Here is an 18551-nt window from a genome sequence, read left to right as displayed (position 1 = left end):
AGTATGTTTAATAAGCAAGAAGAAAGTCTCGATTGCTTTCTAGAACGCACTTTACAAACTCATTCACCATTCAATCACTGAAGGTTTGTCTCCTCATTTGGTTAATGCCTGTTTATATCCCTTCAAAATCAGATTTGCTGTGTTCTACAACCTATTAATTTCCCTGGAGGTAGACATATCTGTGAATTGCTATGGTTCATTCTTCTCTTCTGGTCAATTCCTTCTTTAAAATTGCTTATCTAAATGAGATGTGGTATTGAATTCATTTCCATGGAGGTGGACACTGGGTGTCACAGTGGGGTCACCTTTTCTTTCTAGTTGATACTGAGAACCTGCTGCTGTGGTTGATCATCTAATTCATGAATCTGTCCTCTCCCCATGACTTACCTGTAGACTGAACCTATTGTTTGTGATATTATTAAATTGCATCTGAACTCCTCGAATCTGAAGCATATGATTAAAATTGTACGCATGTTTGGCTTCATTTAAAAGTGCAAACTAAATGCTTCTCTCATCCCCTGTAACAATCTCACCTGTATTTTTGGTACCCGTGGAATATGAATAATAAACAACTCTGTCACATATAAGGTAGACTAAACAGAATCCCTAACTTTCTTGTGAATAAATTTATTAATTGATGTAGAGTTCCATCCCACCATGTAACTTTCCCCTGTAATCCGAACTGCCCTGATAAAGATTTTGCAAATTCTAAACATTACTAATTATATATAAACATATAAATATTACATGAAATAGAGTCAGATATTTAAATCCACAGATTTTATTATACACGGCCTTAAAATACTCCTCCAAAAAAGTTCCAAAAAGTGTATCTTGATTTTGCCATATTATATAAGAAGCATACTTTTAAAATGCTATTATATATAATGGGACGTGAGCATGCATGGATTTTGGTATCCATACAGAGAGGTCTTAGAACTAAACTCTAGTGGATACGTAGAGCCAGTTGTAAGCAATTTGTATTAAACTGTTAGATTCTCAAGTAATTAGGAAGTCCAGTAATCAAAGAAAGACAAGAGAGAAACATGGCTCATACAACATTAAGACAGCTATGTTGAACTCCCTCATTGTCTTTACTAACTAGATTAAGTTTGGAAGCATCAGGATTAAAAATCTGGGAACTAGTCCAAATCCACCCCAGATCTGCCAGCTATAAAGCTTCCCAACAAGTTTTATAATAACAATCAAAACAACATGATCTAAATTAAAGATTTTATTGAAGAAGCTCATCCAAATTTTCTATAAGGTTGCGCATCCTAATGACAGAAATTAATGTAAGACTAATTTTTAAAAATAATTGAAATATTTATTATGGAGAGCATTTGCCCCAGGAGAACTTTTCATTTCCTTGGCTAGGCTTGGTTTAATGTCATTAATATAATAAAGCCTAAACTATTATTAGCAGATGTGTTTACCGAACCACATCCTTGAAGCCTTTACAAATGAGATTTTCTAGTATGTCCAGCTCTCTAGTGATAACACAGATAATAAAATCCAGTGTCCATTTGCCTTCCACCACAGGCACAGCTTCAAGCCTGAACATACCTTTATGTAGCCAGATTTCTCTCTCTCCCACACTCCCTGCCCCCCCCCCCCCATGATAATACAGTGCACATAAGTCACCCAACTGTTAAGGAGCTGAAATGATGCAATGGGTTAAACCCTTGTGCCAGCTAAACTGCAGACCTGAAGGCTGGCAGTTTGAATCCGCAAGACGGGGTGAGGTCCCATCTGTCAGCCCCAGCTTCCCATGAGAGGACATGAGAGTAGCCTCCCACAGGATGATAACACATCCGGGCATCCCCTGGGCAACGTCTTTGAAGATGGCCGATTCTCTCACACCAGAAGCAACTTGCAGTATGTTCTCAATTCGCTTCTGACATGATAAAAGAAACCCCAAATGTTATGCTCCATATGTAATCAGAAGTGGAGCTGGAAAATAAATTGATGTAAGGTTCTTCTTTTTCTCTTATTCTGTACAACTAAACCAGTTTGCAAATGTCCAATCCCTGACTACAGAGAACCAGGGCTAAACAGTGGCAGGAAATGTGTGATTCTCCAAATTAAGTTTAAGACTACAAACTCCCAGCAGTCTTAATCAGCTCATATAATGGTGAAAAATAATGGGAGCTGTAATCCAGCACCTTGCACTAGGCCACAAGTTGCCCTCACAGCCTAATGAATTGATATTAGATTACTTGTTTCTTAAAGGTTCAACCCCCAGAAAATTCCAATGATTTTCCAGGCATTTCTTGAATTACTTTATAGAGAAAAAGAATTTGGTAGCTTGTCTTAGTGTTTGACTTACGTTTACACCCCTGTAATTTAAAACTGTACCCAGAGGACACGCTCAATTTGTATATTCTTTCCTCTCACTGACGTTCTAATTTCTATGTTTTCCTTAACCTTTCACTTCTTTTAGCATGAACATATCCAGCAATATCAGCCTCTCTGCATATGCTATGCCTTCCAGTCCTTTAATTCACCAATATTAATCAACGTCCATCACGGTAACATGTTTTGCACATCTGATGGCAGCAGTTCAGAAATTCAGAACATCATAATTCCCCTCCTGGGGAGGGAATGGGCATCAGGAATTTATTACATTAGCAATGCAGTGCTCTTGGCACAGTTCAGGACTTTGGCTGACAACTGTACAGAGTAACATGTAGTGATTGTTTTTTCTCACATCCCCCATCAGAATACTCCATCAGAGCACCGTGATTATAAACTTGCAGATATGGTATTCATGACAGCTGTTCTTCATCTTTACAAAGACATTTTCTGGAACTTGAAGCCTATGAGTATATCACAGAGAAGTGTTATCCCTTTAACTGTCCTGGCTCTGAGCTACAGAATTCTCCAGTTTACAGTTTCACACAGTATTTAGATTTCTCTGTTTAGAGAACTCTAGTCCACTTTTGAACTACAGACCTCAGTTTCTGCAGAAGGTAATTCTCTAAGTGGTCTATCAAACTACAGAGTGTGGAAGGAATCTAAAGTGGTATCAAACAGCTATAGCTGTGCAAACTGTAAGTCTGGATGCCTTCTAAAGGTAATGAAACACCATATGAGGCTGCTTCTCACTTAATATTGCTGTCAACTGATTTCTCAAGTTATACCATTTTCCAAAGGAGGGGGGGGAGAAGGAGCAGAGGGGGAGGCTGTGACTCTTTGGGCCTTTCCACTGAAGCTGCAGAAAAAAAACACAGGGCAATTCTTCCAATTCCTATCTACTTCCAGGATTCCCACATGCGCTCAGATTTCCTGACCAACCACTCCACTGAAGATAGTGTGTCCAGTTAGCTCACATAAGTTATTTGTCTGTCCAGTTAGCTCGCATAACAGTTCTTTGTCCATTTCTTAATAAGTTAGTAAGATTATTTAGAACGTGGAAGAAATGTATGGAAACAGACATGTGCTTTTTCTGACAAATACAGAAGCTGCATTTTTGTTAGGAAAGGAAAATATATTAATGGACAGTTTAACATGTTTTTCTAAGAATCTACTTAGTAGTGGAGTAACTTCTATAAGCAGATATTGTACAGTCACTCTACGGTCCACCCCATCAGAACAAATGTGAGCTCAAACTCTGTCAGACTGATAGAACTGAAAAGTTAGATGGGACCTTAAGTGTTATTTAGGTCAACTCATGACCCTGTATTTATAAATGGCAATACTATCTCTCAACCTTCCCATACCATCCAAACACACCCAGTTCCATAAGCCATTCCCCAGACTTTGGTCATATCCAATTTAAAGACCCTGACAATAACACTTCTTTGCACAAAGGGTTTGCATGTATGCATAGTTCTCCTTTTCTTCCTCGTTCTGTGTATCTGGGATATATTGAGCATCATCAGCTCTAGGGAGGATGCACAAATTCGGGAGTCAAGTTTCATTTAGATGAAACCTGTGGAAAGAAGAATTCTGTGGAAGGTTCAGGAGATTTTTGTTTACTTATGCAAGGGTCACTACACCAGGTTGTTTCATTTCATACGTGCATATGTGATTTCAATTTTTAATAAAAAGGTTTCTGAAACATATTAAACTGTTCTCCTTTTTGTAGTGCGTGGACCATTCCTATTTTTCCCTTTTATGTCTGCTGTAGATACCAAATTTTCTGTTAAAGAAATAACGCCCAGGAAAAGATCTGATTTGAAATAGAGGCATACTTGAAGTTATCTATATTTAAAATGTTTGTCTATCACTTGTTTAGATGTCAGGGCAGTGTACAATCAAATCTGGACTACCAACCATCATCCTTAATAGGTGGGGAAAACTGATATCCCAATGCAATTTTTGCTTTAGTTCCTGGTGGTCATATCTGACCAGCAACTATTGTAGCTTGAAACCCAGAATCCATGCAAGTTTCCTTAGCTATCCTTAATAACAAATTGATAGGCTGTCTATTCTTGCCAAAATATCTAGAAAAGAACCTTTTGCCAGCTCTTTTGTTTCCATGTGGAAATTTCATCTCAATCTTACATTTAAAAAACAAACATAACCTCAAGCCTCACCTCAACCCACACACATAGAATGTGTGTATGCATGCACACAGAGACTTGTTTAAAGGCAAAGAAAATGTGAATAAAAAACTTCCCTCACCTGCCATTCTACTAAAGCTTCTTAAGAGTGAGAATATTTACTACTCATGGTTGGAATCCTATTGGGTAATTATGAAAGAATTATGCAAGTTTATGTAACCTTAGTAAGGTAAAGGTAAAGGTTTCTCCTGATGTTAAGTCCAATTGTGTCCGACTCTGGGGGTTGGTGCTCATCTCCATTTCTAAGCCGAAGAGCTGGCGTTGTCCATAGACACCTCCAAGGTCACGTGGCAGGCATAACTGCATGGAGCGCCGTTACCTTAGTTACAGATCTATATAGTGAATTCTGGCCCAACCTTCCTCCATTCCCCATTTACCAAAAAGCAGCAGCTATGAGCAAGAGGAGTCTGTTCTCTGAGGATCAGGAAATAGTGGACTGACATAAAAGTCTTTAACCAAAGTCCCAGTAGCTGACATCCTCACACTAATCAAACAAAACTTCCCAGAAGACATCACAGCCCTGTTTCACCATTGCCTCACCACTAGCTACTTTCAGTGGGACACTGGATTCTATGAACAGAAGGATGGAGTGGCCATGGGGAGCCCTCTCAGCCCAGTAGTAGCAAATTTCTATATGGAATACTTTGAAAAACAGGCCCTAGAAATAGCACCAAAAAGCCAACTGTTTGGTTCAGATACGTAGATGACACCTTCACAATTTGGAGCCATGGAGAGGAAGAACTCAGCAAGTTCCTGGACCATCTTAACAGCATCCACCCAAACATCCAATTCACCATGGAAAAAGAAAAGGAAGGAAAACTGCCATTTCTAGATGTTCTGGTCATCTGCAAACCCAATCAACAATTGGGCCACACAGTTTACAGAAAACCTACACACACAGATAGATACCTTCATAAAAACTCCAACCATCACCCAAGTCAAAAAAGGAGCACAATCAAAGCCCTGACAGACCGTGCACAAAGAATCTGCGAATCTCACCTCCTCCAAGGTGAACTCAACCACCTAAACTGGGCTCTACAGGCCAATGGATACTCCACCACATACATCAGAAGAGCTGCAAGGCCAAGAACAAGCCATGAGAGTCAAGACAAAGATCCACCCAGAGGAAAGGTGTTCTTACCATACATCAAGGGAACCACTGACCGCATAGGCAAACTGATGAAGCAGCACAACCTACAAACTATCTACAGACCCACAAAGAAAATCCAACAAATGCTACGGTCAGCGAAGGACAAGAGGGATCCTCTCTCTTCTGCAGGAGTCTACCGGATACCATGCAGCTGTGGACAAGTCTACATAGGGACCACCAAACGCAGCGCCCAAACAAGAATCAAAGAACATGAAAGGCACTCCAGACTAATTCAACCAGAGAAATCAGCCATAGCAGAGCATTTGATGAACCAGCCTGGACACAGGATATTATTTGAGAACACAAAAATGCTGGACCATTCCAACAACTATCATGTCAGACTACACAGAGAAGCCATTGAAATCCACAAACATGTGGACAACTTCAACAGAAAGGAAGAAACCATGAAAATGAACAAAATCTGGCTACCAGTATTACAAAACTCCAAAATCAAAACAATAGATGGGAACCAACATTCTGAGGGCTTGACTGAACAAAGGATGCCCCCAAGCAAGGGACAAAACATTTCTAATGCTAATTAGGGTGATTAACTGAAACATTAATGCTGGCTCCCAGTGACAAAGGACTCTTGCCACACCTTGGACTCTACACAGATATATATTCTTTCCTTTCCTTACTTAGTTTATCCATACCTCACAACCTCTGAGGATGCCTGCCATAGATGTGGGTGAAATGTCAGGAGAGAATACTTCTGGAACATGGCCACACAGCCCGAAAGACATACAACAACCCTGTGATCCTGGCCATGAAAGCCTTCGACAATACAACTACCAGTTTATTTATAACATGAAGCTGTGTTTAATGAGCTTCCCAGTTTATTTGTTGTATAAAGAAAATAGAGTGCAGTCTGTTTGCACCAGCACACTGCTGTCCACATCATAGTTTAACAAACTAGGATTCACTGCTTTCCATGAAATGAGAATCTGGCCAGCATTTGCAATCTTGTGTGCATTAGATAAGTATGACACCCCCTGAAATGAAAAGGACTTATACTTATGAATGTCAAAGCCCATCAATCATGGTGTAATCTCCATTCATGTAACTATTTCTCCAGTGGCTGAATTCCCATTGTAGTCTCAACTGGCAGAACAATGAGCAACTGATAAAACCTTTTGTAATGGTTTTACAGTACTTTAAAAAAACCAAAAAAATCCTCACCCCAGAAGCAGCTTTATCATATTTCATTGTAATAATTTTTATCACAGGGAAGCTGCTTCAAGACAAAACTATGTATTAGAGACCAATTATGAAATCAGCACCAGCATTCCGATAAAGCCTCAAAAGCAAATCAGAATACATTCTTCTGGAAAGAATGACTAAACATTTACCAACTTCTTTCCTCGCGTTAGTGTATCCTCCAGGGGTTGACTAGTGTATAAGCTAATTAAGCAGGAGTGACTCTGTAGTGCTTTCCTGAATTCTTGATTGCTTAAAGGCTTCTCTGTCTTGAGGACTGAAGCCAACATTCTTCACACTTAGACTGCTTCACAAACTGCGTGGATACATTAATTTATTTTACACACTGTGTGCATGTTAACTTCAATTTATTTTCTGGAGCCACTTCAAACTTCTACAGTTGTCTTAGGCAAATAACAAATGAATTGGGAAACAGTGAAATTTGCACAACATTAGACCCTATGTTATGAAATTGACACTTTCAGGAATACAGGAATAACATGCCTCACTTAGGCAAGCCAAGGATTCGATGATTATATATTACATCTGGATGCTATTAGTGCACACAAACCTAGCCAATCACTGCAAAGTATGCCCCAAGCCTGAAAATGATATCAATAATTTTGTATGGTATTCTATCAAATCTACAAGTCCATCCTGTAAACTTTCCTCCTTGTGTTTTCTTTACAAAATTGCCTCTTTAGGAATTTGGGTCCATTCTTCCCTCCTCCATCTTACTTCCAAAGAATATCTGTATCCTTTCTCAGCTTTGAATTTTGGTTTTTCTACCCAAAGACAGATAACGCAGTCCTTAGTCAGGAATAAATTATCCAACTGTGTTCAGGATCTGGCCAAAAACCCGGATTGGACATTCTAAACTCTGAGAAGGGGGAATACAAGGGGGAAATTATTCCTGTGTTAACACATTTGAGGCAACCTTGTCCTGATCGCTTGGATCATTCTGTTCCTTTTCAAAAAAAGCATTTGCCTCCACGCACAAGTAGGATTCAACACAATGGGACTGGAAGCCAGGTATCACATGTCTGACTGAAGGATAAATTACACTGCCATTGTGCTATAGCTCCAAGTTAGCCCAATCATCCCTGGATACATATAAAGGAATATTCACAGGATCAACTTATTTAGTTAACAAATCCAAATGCTATTCCTTGAGGTGCACCATGAGGCTGGAGGGACCCAAGGAATGCAAAAAAACAAAAAACAAAAAAAACAGGTGACAGAATAAATAGCCCTAGACTCACACTTTCTCCACTCTATCATCCCACATGTTGACTGTCTCATTTATTATTGACTACAGTAGGCTGATCACCATTTCTCAGACATTTCCAAACATACTCCAAGATACATATTTTGCTTAATGAGATCAAGTACCATTCAATTAAGAAAAGAGTCATTTTCATTAGTGAGCCACTGCACTTCAGTGGTTGTTTCCATGGCAAAATCTATGACTGAGTCAAAAATTTACCTGTTTTCAGAGTTCATTTGAAAATACCACAAGCATGGTTTTTGCAATAACAAAACCAAAGCAAACTCTAGCGCATCTACATTATTTATAAATCAACGTCATGTGCAAGTTAAGGACAGGTGTTGGAGTCAAACTTATTGATTTTGATATGACCTGTGGTGAAGACTTACTCTGTAGAAAGGGGGAAGTACAAATGCTGTATGAGGGGGGCAGCCAACCTTTCTCCATTCAGGCATTCAAAAAGGCCAGAAGCAGCTCCTTGGCAAGTGGTAGGAGTCCATTCTTTTAGGTTCACCTAGGCCAGTGTTTCTCAACTTGTGGGTCCCAGGTGTTTTGGCCTACAACTCCCAGAAATCCCAGCCAGTTTACCAGCTGTTAGAATTTCTGGAAGTTGAAGGCCAAAACATCTGGGACCCACAGGTTGAGAACCACTGACCTAGGCACTTGCCTTTTGCTACTCAGAGAATGGGGTGGTTCCTTTTTGGATAAGCTAATGTATAGTATTCCAACTGATTCATGGATAAGATGACACAGGCTTTTTGGATTGATTTTTTACTAAAATTTCTAGACTTATACATCAGGATATAAACTGTATATACTTTGGCTATGGTAGCTATCAGACCACTCTCTTCTCTTACAGTAATCCCATTGTTTAGAGAATCACTTCTCTGCAGTCATACTGTGGTCCTGTTTTGGTGATGCAGTCCCACTGTCACTCTTCTGCACTGCCTTGCTGACCTTGCCTTCCCACTTGCAGCCGCCCTATGGATGCTTTTTTAAAAATTGGGATGGTATTGCGATTGTCATTATTATTTCTTTATTCTTGCTTTTAAAATAAAGCTGCCATCAAAACACAGAGCCCTGTGGGACTATAAGAATCAGTTTTATAAAGCAGTACCTTTGCATATGAATGGGAAGGATGGGTAAGGTCCAGCAGGCACCTATGCAGCCACTGCTCTATTTTAACCCACAGATGGTCTCTGCCTCAGAAAAATATCCCATTATGTTCAAGAGAGTTAGGCTCTCAGAAGCAGAGCTAGTAGAAAGCAACGTTTTGATGGCCCAGCTCAAGCATCTGTCATGCAAGAATATGCAAACAAAGCATTCCTAACACATCTGGATTCGGTTTAAAAACAAACTGAATTAAAAAGAGGAAGTATTGGAGTCTTGACCACACCCGAGGCCTTACTATGGAGTTCTTCCTACTATTTAGGTCAGTGGTTCCCAACCTTTGGTCCTCAAAGTTCTTTGGACTTCATCTCCCACAATTCCTTTCAGATGGTAAACTGGCAGGGATTTCTGGGAGTTGAAGTCCAAAACAGCTGGAGGACCAAAGGCTGGGAACCACTGGTTTAGGTGGACTCTCTTTTCCTGCAGTTTGAATCCACTGCTCTCTATCTTGGTCTCTGAAGCATCAGAAAATAATTTTGTTCTATGTCCAATATAACACCCTTTCCAATATTTAAACATAGCTATCATTTTTCATCCTATCCTTCTCTTTTCCAGGCCAAACATACTCAACTCCTTTCGCCATTCCTCATAGGGCATGGTTTTCAGACTTTTTACCATTTTGGTCACCTTCTCTGAACATGTTCTAGCTTGAACTGGAGTGCCCAGAATTCTACGTCTGACCAAAGTAAAACAGAGTGTACTATTACTTATCTCCATGTAGACATTGTACTATAGATGCAGCCTAGAATTCCACTGGCTTTCTCAGCTAGTCCATCAGACCGTTGACTTATTTTAGCTTGTGGCCTATTAAAACTCTTAGATCTCTCTTTGACAAAGGGCTTTTGTGAGGTCCAGGGGACTAGCAGAGAAGAGAGAGTGATGGGAAAATCTCTTGCACTTGCATTATTCCGCCCATAGTCCTCAAAACCAAAGCCACTATATTTTATACAGAATGCTAACAGAAACTGATTTTCAGCCCTATTATTAGGTATTGTATCAGAGCTGGGGACACACAGTCATAAACTTGGAAGAGATCCCAAGAACCATCAGTCCAACCCTGCATACTATCCCAAAATGTTGAGCCCTTCTGGTTTTGAATGCTGATAGGAACAATAGAGTCCAGTATCATTTGAAGTTGTTACTTGATCTCCTAGACTCTGCCTTAACATCACTCTGGAGTATAGAAACCATTGTTGTACATTTTTTTCTGCTGCATGTATATCTTAAGGTTAAGGTACTTCATTTATCAAGCTGAATCTCATTGTTTCAGCTTACATTCATTTTTGAACCACTATTTATTTCAGAGGTAGTTGTTAACTTCCACCAGTCCCACTTGTGTCTCATTACCTTTAGGATTTGCTGACTTTAGATATAGCTCAAGATATTCTTTCAAATCAAAACCTCGATCATATTTCACTGTTGGTGTAGCAGAAAGCATGTTGCTATTCCACAATCTCAGTGGAAAAATCAAATGCTTGTTTGGGTATCTTACAACAGTTTCACTGGGCAACATCTTTGCAGATGGCCAATGTACACCAGAAGCGACTTGCAGTTTCTCAAGTTCTACATGTAAAAAAAAGAAAAAAAAACATTACTAATTTCACAAAAGTTATAGAGAACTGTTAAAAATCATATACAAGTGCAAAAGGACAATATTGACCTGTACTTTGAAAAAAAAGATATAGGGAGCTGTCTGGACATCTGCTGGTTTTTGTCAAAGCTAATACAGTTACCCCAACTGTGATATGACCATTTGAAAGTTTTCTATGGATGTTCTTTCTACTGTCTCAACTTTGAAATGTCTGGAAAAAAACCCTCTGGAGAGTTCCTCTCTATGAAGTGTTGTGGCCAAATGTAATAAAAAAGTGATAGGTAAGTTCCAAAAAGAGCAGCCAACCTTTCACTTTCACTCATAAAAAAGAGCCACTTATTAACTCCCTGCCTGCTCTTTGACTCCCATGGTTCCTTGGAACATACAATTCTCTGTAAAATCTTTCCTAGCATAAAACCAAGAAAGCAAATTCTGCACTCATAGGAAGAGTCAAACTATTCTCCACAGAAATGAGAAAGCTTAAATGATAAGGAAGGGGGACAGAAGGCAGTGGTTTACTGACAAACCTGAGTTCCTAATAAGGTCATGAACCACTCATCCAATTACCGAATGTTCTCATTAAAAGGATCATATCCACCACCAGTGAATGCAAATCTGCAAGTGTATGTCTATAAGTAGCAAAAAAAGGTGTACATCCATGATGAAAAGAACATTATTGTGGTTTGTTGAAGCTCTTTCCACTCCAAATAAAACCGAAAAACCTTCTAAGATTTTTTTTTTGTCCAGGGGAGTAACCCCTAACAGTCCAATGAATGATGAGCATGTGGCAACCAAATACTAGGGGAAGAATGTCAAGAACATTTGGGGGCCTGAATGAAGCAGCATAAAAAATTTAATAGCTCCATTCCACAATGCAAAATTTTGTTGAGAATCCCACTTGCAAAGGTAACTACTACCCATATTTTTACTCTTTATGGAATAGAGGGCCAGAACAGTATTTGCTTCCATCTGTCCATTTTGTTGTCTTTCTACACTTGCCAACAACACCATTTCTTTTAAAATGCTCTTCCTTTACCTCTTTACAAGTGTACTTAAACCTATGTATTAAAGGAGAATAGTGAATGCATGAGAAAAATACGTTTTCATAGATTGGCAGACCATAGTTAGGTCAGATGTCAACACTGCAAAACCATCACTAGTTTTATCTCACAGTTATCTCACTGTGACTACATTAGACAGATTCAAGAAATAAAACTCAAGACTACAATAAAATTTCAATTAACGTGCCAATGATGCACATCGCTGAGATACTGAAGTCACAGCTAGTAGGCTGAGATTATTAAAGATGTTAATTAAATGATGATCAAGTCAGTCAACATTTACACTGAATCTGATCGTTTTAATATAGAATGCTAGACAGGAATTGCAATGAGCAGTTGGCAGTTGGAGGGGGATACAGAAACAAATTATAATGTTAAAATGTGGGTGAAGTCATGCCATATTGATAAAAATAAATTTGGTCTTGGCAATCCTTTCATATTTATTTAAAAAGGAAACAATCACTAATCTGTAAACTCCTGCCTTCTACTTTAAAGGCATCTGATGAACCCATTTTTAATTCATGCTGAATTAAATGAGTGTAAATCAAAAAGAATCCACTTAAAAATACAGAGCAAAGAAGGAAAGTGATGGCCAAAAGTCACAAGTAGCCCTCCAACTCCTTTGTGAGGCCCCTGAGCCATTATTGTTTCAAAAAATGGGTCATTTTTGCCTTAAACAGTCAAGTGCAGCACTAAATTACTACCACCACACAATGGCACCTTTGCTGGATTTACTCTCTACTACCCCACCTCACCCCCATCCCATTTTGAAAAACCTTCTGGGTTGGTAAACATTTGCTCATGTTCTCTTCCAGGGGGCACGGGGGTAAAAATTGCTCCAAACCCCATGGTACTGTTAGCTATCCGATTACAGGGGTTTACTGACATTACAGGAAGTCTCTGTAAAACGAAAGTGCACTAAGGGACGAATCTGATATTGGCTGATGAGAGAGAGCCACAAACAGGGAAAGGCACACACACTCTCCACCCTGCGCGCAGGCACACACACACACACACACCAATGTACCAAGACAGGGAGATGTAAAATGAGATCTAGGAACTGGTGGTATAGTGAAAGCCTCTGCCATCCCCCAGACAAGATTGGCTAAGGAAAAAAAGAGCAACCAAAACTGCTGGTGATCAGAAGGAGCTTAACTAGGATCCTCACAAAGATTGCTGTTTTCCTGCCACTGCTTTATTTCGTGTCAGGAGCGACTTGAGAAATTGCAAGTCACATCAGGTGTGAGAGAATTGGCTGTCTGCAAGGATGTTGCCCAGGGGACATCCGGCTGTTTGGTGTTTTACCATCCTTGTGGGAGGCTTCTTCCATGTCCCCACATGGAGAGGTGGAGCTGACAGAGGGAGCTCACCCGCTCTCCCCGGAATCTAATCAACAACCTGTCGGTCAGCAGTCCTGGTGGCACAATGGCTTAACCTATTGTTCTTCCTGGGGATCCTGCCACTGCTAATTGGAAGGGAAAGCGCTTTCTTGAAGTTAGAAAATGGGCAATGCTCCCCCAGAATACAAAAGAGGAGGGAATCTGTTAGGCAGAATAGTAGTCAGATCTCCTTCGTGTTAGCCCCCCACCCCCACCCCACCCCACCCCAAGGCCAGAGATTGTGCACTTTTGCTCTAAACAAGCAACATTCTGAAAGTTCTCAATTCAGGTAACATCAAAAATGTGCCATTCCCCACCATTCAAATTAAATTTCTTCCCAACCTAGCCAACAATGGTCCAGTCTGACTATCACATATCTAATAGAATGTATAAAGAGTTGTAAATAAACACATTGGAAAATAGCTCCAATTCATTCCAGTAATTGGGTTCAATTTCCTCCAGTGATCCTAAAAATAAAAGGACAATTCACAAACCATTTAAAGTGGTTTGATTTAACCCTTACACCGCAGTAGAGGGCAGTGCATTTACTATCTCTCTTCCTATTTTTTGTTCTAATACCATACATAGTAAAATTCCAGTTGGTCATTACAATATACTGTAATCCATGCAAAACTGCAAGTATGTGACAACTATTGATTGAAAACAAAGAGGAATACCATTGAATAAAGAAGTAGAAATGTTTGCAGGTAAAGTCATATGGAGGGACAAGTCTAAGAGCAGCAGAAGCTAGTACTCAGAATGTGACAACAATATTCCAACACTTTATGCTCTTTTGTATCCAACTTCCACTTTATGACACCGGCATAAAGACAAATGGTTTAGCATGGCCAGGTTTGCATATGTAGTACATAACAGATGCTGACTGCCACCCCTTAGAAATGTGTAACAATGTCTAAAACACACAAAAAGGAAAAATGTATCCTTTGATTAGGAAGGAAATTAGCTCAAATGTTCTGAGAACTGGGACAAAACTTGCATAAAACACCCACGCCTTTCATTGACATTTGTTAGAACAATTTCATCTCTTTTTTAAAAACCCACCTCGCTATATATCCAACATTAGAAATTAGAGGCAATTCTAATCCCAGCAGTGTTTCCATTCAAACTTTAAATCCATTTGAGCCCTGACAAAAAAAAAAGGGGGGGGGGGTGTAAGAGTATCCCAACTGAGCTGTAAAGGTTGCTAGTTCATTGCTTTGTGCAAGGCATGCCTCCCTTCCAAAGGCGATGGCCACACACTTTTTATTCAGAAGCAAGGTTCCCTGCATACAAGAGGACTTATAAGCTTTGTGTACAACATTGTTGCAGCAATTCCATGGCCAGAGACAGAATTATGCTTATGGCTTTTACTGAACTGAGTGTGTACAGGAAACCTGTTTGTGACCTTTTCTTTAAAGAAAACTGATATTTTTGTGGGAGTTTGCACGCTGCCACCAGCTGAGCAGTATCTTTTCCAAGGAGCAGCAAGAAATGGTTAAAGGCACCGGCGGCATGTGTGCGCGCATCCCGCAAAAACTGGGCTAGCAGGTTAGTTGGGACCGGCTGCCTTTCGCTTTGTTCTCTCTCTCTCTCTCTCTCTCTCTCTCTCTCTCTGTTTCCAGTTCTGCAAAAGCCTCCAAGTTGCCTTCCTCAAAACAAAGTGTGTCTACCCCATAGAAGTCATGCAGTTTGACAGCACTTGGGCTGCTATGGGATCCCGGGTGGTGCAATCTGACCAAGCACAAAGAAGGCTGGAGATCTTCTAAAACCACAACTCCCGGGATTCCATAGTACTGAGCCCTGGCAGTTGAAAGTGGTATCAAACTGGATCAAGTCTACGGTGTGGTTGCACCAAAAAGCCGGGAAAGAGCCGCTTGGACACTGGGGCTGTGGGTCTATGTGATGAAAGGCTTTCATGGCTAGAACCACTAGGCTGCTGTGAGTTTTTTGGGCTGTATGGCCATGTTCCAGAAGCATTCTTTCCTGATGTTTCACCCACATCTATGGCAGGCATCCTCAGAAGTTGTTAGGTTTGTTGGAAACTAGTACAGTGGGGTTTATAATATATCTGTGGAAGGTCCTGGGTGGGAGAAATAACTCTTGTCTATTGGAGGCCAGTGTGAATGTTGCAATTAATCACCCTGATTAGCATTGAGAAGCCTTGCAGCTTCAAGGCCTGGTTGATTCCTGCCTGGGGGGATGAACCAATCTGGACACAGCATATTATTTGAGAACAAAGAAACACTGGACCACTCTCAACCATCATATCAGGCTACACAGAGAAGCCATTGAAATCCACAAGCATATGGATGAATCCAACAGAAAGGAGAAAACCATGAAAATGAACAAAATCTGGCTACCAGTATTTTAAAAAAGTCTAAAATCAGGAGAGTAGATAAGGTTCAACATTCTGAAAACTGGGGGATTCCAGGCATGACACAATCAGGGGCAGCTAACACCACCCAACAAAAGATTCCCCCAGGCAGGAAGCAGCCAGGCTTTGAAGCTGAAAGGCCATTTAATGCTAATCAAGCTGGCCAATTGCTACAGTCAAACAGACAAGAGTTTTCTCCCATGCTGGATCTTCCACAGATATGTAAACCTCCAATAACCTCTGAGGATGCCTGCCATTGATGTGGGCGAAACGTCAGGCGAGAATGCTTCTGGAACATGGCCATACAGCCCGGAAAACTCACAGGCACCCAAAACTCCGCTTCTTGGCGGAGAAGACTCAAGGTCTTTTCAAACGACAACTTCCGTGGTCCCATAGCATTGAGCCGCGGCAACTTAAAAGTGGTGTCAAACCGCGTTGGATTCCACGGTGCAGCAGCTGCCCCCGAGGCCGAGGGGGCAGGGGAGCCGCTGCAAAGCCCAGGCAAACAGGCGGCCCAAAGTTCGCCCCTCGCCTGAAGGGAAAAGTCAACAGGAGGGAAAGGGAGGCGAGGCCCGGCGGCGGCGGGGAGAGAGGAGCTTGTTTGCTTTGGGCGCCCGGGCGCGGAGGGAAGGGGCTTAACTCTTTCATTCCTGGGGGAAGGGGGGGGGGGAGGGAGCCTCCCTCCCTCAGCCCTCTGCCATAGGATGCCTTTCAATGCAGTTAGACAGCATTCTGAGTCCACACTGGCTAAATAATGCGGCTTGTGTAGCAGCGTTGATGGGACTTGGCCGGAGGCAACTGCCTCGAACTTTCCTCTCCTCCCTCCGAAGGGACGAGTCTTCGGTCCACAGCGGCGCCCGGTTGGGAGCCCGCGCCAAGAAAACGGAAGGGAAAGTGTTGTCGACGGCTTTCACGGCCGGAATCGCTGGGTTGCTGCGAGTTTTCCGGGTTGTATGGCTGTATTCCAGAAGCATTCTCTCCTAACGTTTCGCCCGCATCTATGGCAGGCATCCTCCTAGGTTCTGAGGTCTGTTGGAAACTAGGCAAGGGGGGTTTATATATCTGTGAGAAGTCCGGGTGGGAGAAAGAAAGAACTCTTTTATTTCTTCATTCAGGAGAGAATGCTTCTGGAACATGGCCACACAGCCCGAAAGACATACAACAACCCTGTGATCCCGGCCATGAAAGCCTTCGACAACACATCGAAAGAACTCTTGTTTGCTTGAGGCAGGTGTGAATGTTGCAATTGGACACCTTGATTAACATTGAACAGCCATTCAGTTTCAAGGCCTGGCTGATTTCTGCCTGATGGAATCCTTTGTTGGGAAGTGTTAGCTGGGCCTGGCTGTTTCAACAAAGGATTCCCCCAGGCAGGAATAAGCCAGGCTTTCAGACTGCAAGTCCTTTCAATGCTAATGAAGGTTTTGATTAGCAACATTCAACAGACAAGAGTTCTTTCTCCCACCCTGGACCTTCCACAGATATATAAACATCACTCGCCTAGTTTCCAACAGACCTCACAACCTCTGAGGGTGCAGGCCGTAGATGTGGGCGAAACGTCAGGAGGGAATGCTTCTGGAACGTGGCCACAGCAACTCAGGAAGGAAAAGGGCCCGCGAGAGTCAGAGGAAGCAAGCGGGAAGGGGCCACAAGCGCCCCCGAGAAGAGAGGCCTGCGCCGAGGTGGGGGCCAGGCTTTGTTTGGGCCACGGGCTCCCCTCCTCCAGCAGCCTTCACCCCACGCCAGAGGCGGACAGAGTGGGGCCAAGTTGGAGGGAAGGGAAGAGAGGAGGCTCCGAGGCCGCTTTCCGTCCTAACCCCCCGTCTCCCTCCCTTCCTCCCTCCCGAGCCCCAACTCCTGCCTCTTCCTCCGCCGAAGCCTTACCTGCCGAGAACTGCCCCCGGGCCGCTCCGAGGAGGGCCGCCGAAGGGGCCGAGGAGGAGGCCAAGAGCAGCAGCATCAGCAGCAGCCACCGCGGGGCTCCCACCGCCGGAGCCATGGCGACTTTGGAGAACTTTTCGGCGAGGAGTCTCCGCTGCCGCCGTGCCTCTCGCCTCCTGGTCTCACTGGCGAGTGCGGAAGCCTCCTGTTGCAAAGAGAAGGGAGAGGAGGAGGAGCCCAGGGCTCGGCTTCTCCTCGTCGGCAGGCGCGGAGCTTCTCTATCGCTGCCCAAAAGCAGGCACTCGGAAGCGGCGGGAGGAGCGGCGGCGCTTCTAGCACTCCGCCAGAGTTTAGTTGGAAGAGGAGGAGGAGGAGGAGGAGCCGGGGGCGCGCGCGGCGAGGAGGCGAGGCGCGCGCCCGTCCATTGCCAAGGGAAGGAGGCGGGACTCGCCCCCTGCCGGCCGAGCGGCGCCACGCAGGCCCAGAGCGGCGGGAAAGAAGGAAGGAAGGGCACCCTCCCGCTTCCCCCTTCAGCGTTGGAGGCTTCCTTCAACCCTTCTCGCTTTTCTTCCCTCGATTCCCTTTTTTTCCAGACAGGATCTGGAAGCGCCGATGGGCAGATCGAGGAGGAGGAGGAGGAAGCGAAACGCCGCTTGGTGTTTGTGTGCGTGTGTGTTTATGAAAGGATGTAGTGCACGTGCCTCCTGCTCATGTATATGGATGCATGTATATATGTATGTACATATATTCTGTTTGGAAAAGGGCTGCGCGTGCCGCTTGCTCATGTATAATGGATGTGTGGAGAGAGATGTATATGTAGAGATCTAGCGGCGAGGGAATCCCAGCCAGACACCCTTCCTTCCACGTTTAGGTCCGATAGCATTGAGCCATGACAGTTCAAAAGTGTTGCCAA

General features: G+C 42.7%; 1 protein-coding gene across 17 annotated transcripts in view; it reads right to left on the bottom strand.

Moving 5' to 3' along the window:
• The window catches only part of ptprk (protein tyrosine phosphatase receptor type K), a 461736-nt gene extending 443439 nt beyond the window's left edge, over window positions 1–18297 (bottom strand). For all 17 annotated transcript variants that reach the window (XM_062978846.1, XM_062978854.1, XM_062978881.1 and 14 more), the window contains exon 1: window positions 17642–18297. In XM_062978846.1, the coding sequence (XP_062834916.1) occupies window positions 17642–17756 (115 nt within the window). In that variant the 5' untranslated portion in view covers window positions 17757–18297. The remainder of the gene's footprint in view (window positions 1–17641) is intronic.
• Window positions 18298–18551: the final 254 nt, after the last annotated feature.

The sequence above is a fragment of the Anolis carolinensis genome, chromosome 1 (assembly GCF_035594765.1).
Source record: "Anolis carolinensis isolate JA03-04 chromosome 1, rAnoCar3.1.pri, whole genome shotgun sequence".
NCBI classification, from domain to species: domain Eukaryota; kingdom Metazoa; phylum Chordata; class Lepidosauria; order Squamata; family Dactyloidae; genus Anolis; species Anolis carolinensis.
The sequence above is the reverse complement of the archived record's forward strand: the minus strand, read 5'-3'. Positions and strand labels throughout refer to the sequence as shown.